The sequence below is a fragment of the Triticum dicoccoides genome, chromosome 7B (assembly GCF_002162155.2).
Source record: "Triticum dicoccoides isolate Atlit2015 ecotype Zavitan chromosome 7B, WEW_v2.0, whole genome shotgun sequence".
Classification (NCBI taxonomy): domain Eukaryota; kingdom Viridiplantae; phylum Streptophyta; class Magnoliopsida; order Poales; family Poaceae; genus Triticum; species Triticum dicoccoides.
In genome coordinates, this window is record NC_041393.1 from 135,735,359 (window position 1) to 135,742,109 (window position 6,751).

Below are 6,751 nucleotides of genomic sequence, written 5' to 3' on the forward strand. Positions count from 1 at the left end.
TTTGTTTTCAATCCGGGAGATGTGCATTGGCATGCTGTTGAGCGAGTGATGTAATATTTGCAAGATATTGTGAACTACGAGATTCACTATTCCGGGTACCCAACGGTACATGAGGGGTGCAGTGATTCTAATTGGATATCTGATGCTGATGAGATGAAAGCCACACGTACTTGGGTACACTTTCACACGTGGTGGTGGCTCATGTACCTAGCTTGTGCTACTCGTCCTGACATCTCATTTGTTGTGTGCAAACTGAGCCGGTTTGTTTTCAATCCAGGAGATGTGCATTGGCATGCTGTTGACCGAGCAATGTATTATTTGCGAATCTCCTGGATTTTCAATCCAAAAGGTTTCTGATTTTCATCCATTGCGGGAAGGTATTTTTTTCCTATAAACCTTCCCTGGACCGTTCTTTGTTTTTTTTTCTATTGGATTTCTTCATGATTTCTTCCGATTTCCTTTTTTCTTTCACCTTTTTATTTTTTCTATTTTTCAATTCATGAGCATTTCAAAATAAAAAACATTTTTTAATTCGCAAATATTTTTAATTCCTGAAAAACCCATGATTTACGAACAATTTTTCAATTAATGAACATTTTGTGAAACCATGAATGTTTTTCAAAATACACAAACATTTTTACAATTCATAAATATTTTAAATCCCGAAAGCATTTCTCATTTTTTGGTTTAGAATTAAGAATATTATTTTATTTTGCGAATAGTTTTTCATTTTTGAATATTTTTTGAAATTCCTGAACAATTTTTAAATTTTGATCATTTTTTATTTCAGAAAATTTCAGAAATTTACAAAAAAATAATTCACCAAATCCGTCGACATTTTTATACCCACATTCATTTTTGGAATCTGTGAATACTATTTGGAATTTTGAATGCTTTTTAATTTAGAAAAATTATTTTGAAAGTCAAGAATATTTTCTTAATTCGCGATTTTTTTAATACATGATTTTTATATAAATAGGACATTTTTTAATTGGCAAACATGTTTTTAATTTGTAATAATATTAAAATTACTATTTTTAAATTAATCTACCAAAGTTAGTTTTGAAATATTTTTGACAAATTTTATAAAAATATATATTCTTAAACATATTTTCAAATGTTTAGAAAGTATTTTTGTAGAAAACAACTGAATACTATAACCAGCTAAAAAACGATAAGGCACCAAAAAAAATTACATTCACTGTAATTGTTTTTGGGGAACTCCATGCAGTGTACATAGTCAGAATCGGTTGCAAAGGAATAGATGGGCCGGCCACAAGAGTGCCGTGGAGCTTCTGGGTGCACATTTGCGCAACAACCAGTGCGCTATGCGCACTATAGGCAACTTGGCTAGTTTAAATACATAATTTTCTATTTCTGATTCTATGTTATTCTATTTATTTTTGATCAATTTTTCCAGTAAATAACGTGCATTGATGGCAAAAAATTATTTTTGTATCTCATGCAATATTTCGAATTTTAATATAAATTTTTGAACCAATGTGCTAGACTTTTTCAGATTTTCTAAAATATTTTAAAATGCAATACAGCGTCCGGTGCACCAGTGCACCAGATTCATTCCCACATGCAGTGACGCCGCTCGTAGCTCGTGAGTGGCAGGGCAGGTCGACATGAATTGGAGGAAGACGAAGGCAACAAGAGAGGAAGTTGAATGATTTTTTTTTCCAATTATAACTGAAGATTCGTCTGCTCCTGATTCATGCGGCCTGAAGCTCCCTCAGTGCTATCTTCATGGCCTGCAGACATGAATAATAACATTTGGACGCGCTCAGCTGGGCGCTCCTGCATTATATCAGCTTGTTTCCAATATTCGAACTCTGGCCGGTGAAACCGAAGCAAGATCAAGTTCATTTAGCCAGCCATGGAAAAGGACAGATTGGGTTGTATACTCAGCATCATTAGGTCCAATCCAAATAAAATAGCTGTCAATTTATTATTATTCCTTCAATACATTTTGCCTCTGAGGCCCAGACAGGGACAGCTCAACAAACAAACAAACAAAACACAGGAAGTACCCGCAGTAGGATAATGCCCTAAAAAAACATGCAGTAGGATAAAGCAACAAATTTGGGCTGAAACTGAGCCGTCGTTGCAATATTAGGGCTACTGGGTAAACCTAGCAAACGACAAATTCATTGGCCGCTTCAGAGCACGTAGCTGCAGGAGTTGACGCCGAGTTAATTAAGCGGCGGACGCTGGTGCGTACGGGGTGGGCACGAGCGGCGTCTTGCGGTGGAAGGTGAGCCCGCCGGCCTCATCCATGCACAGGTCCTCTGCCTTTGACCCTTCCGGCAACGCCCGGTCGAAGCCGCAGAGCAGGTTGCCCAGCGTGATCTGCCGCCGGGCGCACACCAGCTGTAATGTGTATCGTGCAGGCATAGTTTAGCGATGAGGCTATCCGTTTTGATTTCAATTAACTGATCAGACTGTCCATTCAACTGGTCCAATAGCGGAAACAAAAATCAGTGCTTCAAAGTGCTTCTGAAAGTAGCATTTTCAGATTATCAATTTTTTTTGCCATGACTTTCAAAAATGTGATTTTGTAATGACAAGCTTTTAAAACATTTGTCAAAGTTTGCCATAAAAAATCAGATTTTTTTAAATTTTTAATAAATGTTTTTTGACTTTACTGTTCACATGATGAGCTCGGGGTGCAAAAACTTCACATCCCACACTATGTTTCTATGAACTATGCTATGTCTAGTTTATCTACACACTATTCCGATTAAGTTGCATGTGGTTGTATGGATTTTTTTTTATGAAGGATGGTCATATAGATTTAAAGATTGAAATATGAGGAGATAACCGCGGACGCGAAAAAATGGTGAGCAGACGCTGACCCCCAACATATAGAGGGTGCAAAAAAGGGACAAGTTCGGTTGTAAATGCTCTCACCCCCTCTCCTCGCTCAAGGTGTCCAGAGCTGCACGAACTAGAACATTTCAAACACATGCTCAGCTGGGTGCTCCCGGATTGCCAGTTTACCACTGGATCATGAGCTTCTTTCCAATATTCCAACTCTGGCCGGCAAAACCGAATCAAGATAGAGTTCATTTCGCCAGCCATGGACAAGGAGAGGATAAGTTGTATAATTATAAGTAGGCCAGATAACATAGCTGCCAATTTTATTCCATCAATACATTTTGCCCCAGAGGTCGAGACAGGTACAAATACTCCCTCCATTCCATAATGTAGTGCCTATAGATTTTTATGAAAGTCAAACTTTGCCAACTTTGACCAAGTGTATAGAAAAAATTGTCTACATCTACAATACCAAACATGTACATTCTGAAAATATAATTCACGATGTATTCAAAGATGTACATTTGATATTTTAGATGTACCTACTTTTTTTTATAAACATGGTCAAAGTTTGTAATGTTTGACTTTTATAAAAATCTATATGCACTACATTATGAAAACGGAGGGAGTACAAACAAACAAACAAAGTACTTGCAGCAGGATAAAGCGACAAATTTCTGCTGAAACTGAGCCGTCGCAGGAATATAGATATTCGGCCTACGGACAAACCTGGCCAGCGACAAACTGATTGGCCGGTTTAGAACTTACGATCACGCAGGTGCCGGAGTTGACGCAGAATTAATTAAGCGGCGGACGGCGGCACGTACGGGGTGGGCACAAGCACGAGCGGCGTCTTGCGGTGGAAGGTGAGCCCGCCGGCCTCCTCCATGCACAGGTCCTCCGCCTTGGTCCCCTCCGGCAGCGCCCAGTCGAAGCCGCACAGCAGGTTGGCCAGCGCGAACTCCACGTTCATCAGCGCCATTGCCATGCCCGGGCAGATCCGCCGCCCGGCGCCGAACGGCACCAGCTCGAAGTGCGCGCCTTGGAGGTCCACCTCGCCGTGCCTCGCCCCGGCCTCGAACCTGTCCGGGTTGAACTCGTCGGCGTCCTCGCCCCAGCTCGCCGGGTCCCTACCGAGGGCCCACGCGTTGACGGCGACCCTGGTCGTCGCCGGCACGTCGTAGCCGCCGATCTTGACGTGCCGCATCGTCTCGCGCGGCAGCAGCAGCGTCGCCGGCGGGTAGAGCCTCAGGGTCTCCTTGAGGACCATTTTGAGGTAGTTGAGCTTGGGCAGGTCGTCCGGCTGCACCCGGGCGCGCGGCTCCCCCACCGCCGCCCTGATCTCCTCCTGCGCCTTCTTCATCACCCGCGGGTTCCGAATCAGCTCCGACATCGCCCACAGGATCGTCACCGAGCTCGTGTCGATGCCACCCACGAAAGTGTCCTAACCGAATTTCAATGATTAGAGTATGAGAGCAGACAATTAAGTGCGGCCGGCCGGCCGGCCGGCGAGCCGATCAGTGTCAATTAGTAGAAATTTTCTATTGGAATCGGGACTCAGGACATACCATGATGATGGCCTTGACGTGGTCCTTGGTGAAACCACGGTGCTCCTGCTTCCAGAGGTCGATGAGGACGTCGACCAGGTCGCCGCCGTTCTCCGGCTTGGGCCTCGCCGGGTCCAGGTGCTGCTCGATGACCGTCTCGAAGAAATCGTCGAGGCTGCTGAAGAGCTGGTCACGGCGGGCGACGAGACCGGTAAGACGGTCGACGAGGCGGCCGGCGGCGTTGGGGAAGAAGTCCTCGGCGGAGAAGGTGGCGAGCATGTCCATGGCCTCGTCGAGCACGTGCTGGAAGTGCTTCTTGCGCGCCAGCATGTCGGCGCCGTAGACGTTCCCCAGCGCCACCGTGCCGATGATGCCGTCGGTGAATGCGAAGATGTGCTCGCCGAGCGCCACCGGCTCGTTGGGGGCGAGGGCGGCCATGAGCTTGTCCACCTGCTCCTGGCGCGCCCCCCACGCGGCCTTGACGCGGCGCATGCTGAGGAGCTCCACGATGAAGATCTTGCGCATCTCGCGCCAGTGCTCGCCGTAGGGGGCGAACGCCATGTTCTTGAACCCGTACGACAGCCGCTTCGGCCCGGGGCACGCCGGCCGGCTGCAGCAGTCGGCGTCGTGCTCCTTGAGCACCTCACGCGCCGCCGACGCCGACGACACCACCAGCATGTGCGTGGCGCCCAGGCGCAGCAGCATCACGGGACCGTGCCGCCGCGCCAGCTCCCGCAGGCTCCGGTGCGGAAGCGAGCCCAGCTGGTGCAGGTTGCCTAGCACCGGCAGCCGCGCCGGTCCCGGCGGCAGCTTGAGCCCTTTCCTGCTCCTCACTATCAGAACCAGGACAGGCAGCAGGAGGCTGAGGCCGAGGAGGAGCTGCTGCCATTGTTGGGGCATCTGGACCTGAGGGAGGAGCTGCCAGCCGATCTGGGGGATCGGCATTTTGTTTTTCTTGGAGGTTTAGCCTTGTCCTTGCATGTGAGGATCGATGTGTTAGCGCTGCTCGTGACAAGGGAAGTTTTAAAGCCAGCGGAGTGCCCCGAGTATGGTTGACTTGACTTCCCTGGTCTATCTCTAAGCTAGGCAGCCTTTCGAAATTAGGGAATCCTTGCTCAATGCTCAATTTCTCAAAGAGTTTCTTCAACTCTATACAATCCACATTCTTAATTAAGTCCTTATTTTGCACAACACACCTTTACCTTCGATGGATATTTATATGTTTTACTTTTCTTTCTTTCACCTATTTTTACAATTCTTTTCTCAATGCATATTACTTGTTCTCTCTCGCCATTGTTATTGTTCCGTATACTTATTAAAAAGCGGAGCTCTACTTTTTGATGGCATTGGGCAAAAATGGCAAAAACCATAATAAGTTATCCATTGCCACCCAATGCATGTGCATGGTGGTCCCCACCTAAATTTTACTTCCTCCGTTTCAAAATAAATGCCATCACATGTGCATGTGCATGTGCATGGTGGTCCCCACCTAAACTTTACTCCCTCGATTCAAAATAAATTGCAATCACATGTCATGTGCATGTGCATGGTGGTCCCCACCTAAACTTTACTCCTCCATTCCAAAATAGATGACTCAATTTTGTACTACTCATTTTTTCACTCTGTATATTAGATTCGTCAAAAGTCAAAATTTGTAAAATTTGACTAAATTTATATAACAAATATCAACAACAACAATACCAAATAAATATAATATAAAAATACATTCCGTGATGAATCTAATGATATAGATCTTGTATTGTTAATGTTAATAACTTTTTTTAATATTTGGAATAAAAATAAACGGAGAGAGTCTATCTTTTGCGTGCTTACATGGCTGGCAGCATGTGAATTTAGTCCCATTTTCAAAATGTAAAAATCTACAACTTTCGATTAAACCATGTGGTCGGGATTACGATCCGTATTCACCTCTTAGTCCATGTGACGGTCACTTTTGAACTAGATCTCATCTGTATATGTTTTAATGTTTTTCTCTTTGAAAGGAAGTTTAGTGCTACATGAACAACTTTGGGGGAGAACTCCATTGCTCTATTCCGACATGTGGATGACCTTTTAACTAGAAATAGTATGTTATTTTAATGTGTTTAATTAGCATTGATATGATGTGTTGTGAATTTCCTACGTGGAGTGCATTTTGCATGTGCAAACATAATGCAACATGCAAAACTTGCCAAAAATAGCAACATGCAACAATTACCAAAAACAACATCATGCAAAACTTACTTAAAATAAGGTCAAACTTGCAATATTGACTTTTCAAAACTTGCGGTATTGCAAGTTTATGATTTTTCCCCACCTACTAGTTCAAAGAATAGGGCATCATGCACAAGGATTTGAATTTTTGAGGCTTTTTTGTTTTT

The 6,751-nt window shown here is 44.4% G+C and overlaps 1 protein-coding gene across 1 annotated transcript; it reads right to left on the reverse strand.

Moving 5' to 3' along the window:
- Positions 1-3,119: 3,119 nt before the first annotated feature.
- Positions 3,120-5,355, reverse strand: LOC119342010 (4-hydroxyphenylacetaldehyde oxime monooxygenase-like). The gene is made up of 2 exons (XM_037613851.1): positions 4,392-5,355; positions 3,120-4,267 (listed from the first exon to the last, which is right to left on the reverse strand). Exons 1-2 carry the CDS (start codon positions 5,313-5,315, stop codon positions 3,626-3,628), a joined length of 1,566 nt encoding a protein of 521 aa, XP_037469748.1. The 5' UTR covers positions 5,316-5,355; the 3' UTR covers positions 3,120-3,625.
- Between the last annotated feature and the right edge of the window lie 1,396 nt (positions 5,356-6,751).

Excerpts from the sequence above, each read along its gene's own strand:
- LOC119342010 (XM_037613851.1), bottom strand. The coding sequence starts at position 5,315 with ATGCCGATCCCCCAGATCGGCTGGCAGCTCCTCCCTCAGGTCCAGATG. Across the intron at positions 4,268-4,391 it reads ACGTCAAGGCCATCATCATG|GACACTTTCGTGGGTGGCAT; the intron begins GTATGTCCTGAG and ends AAATTCGGTTAG.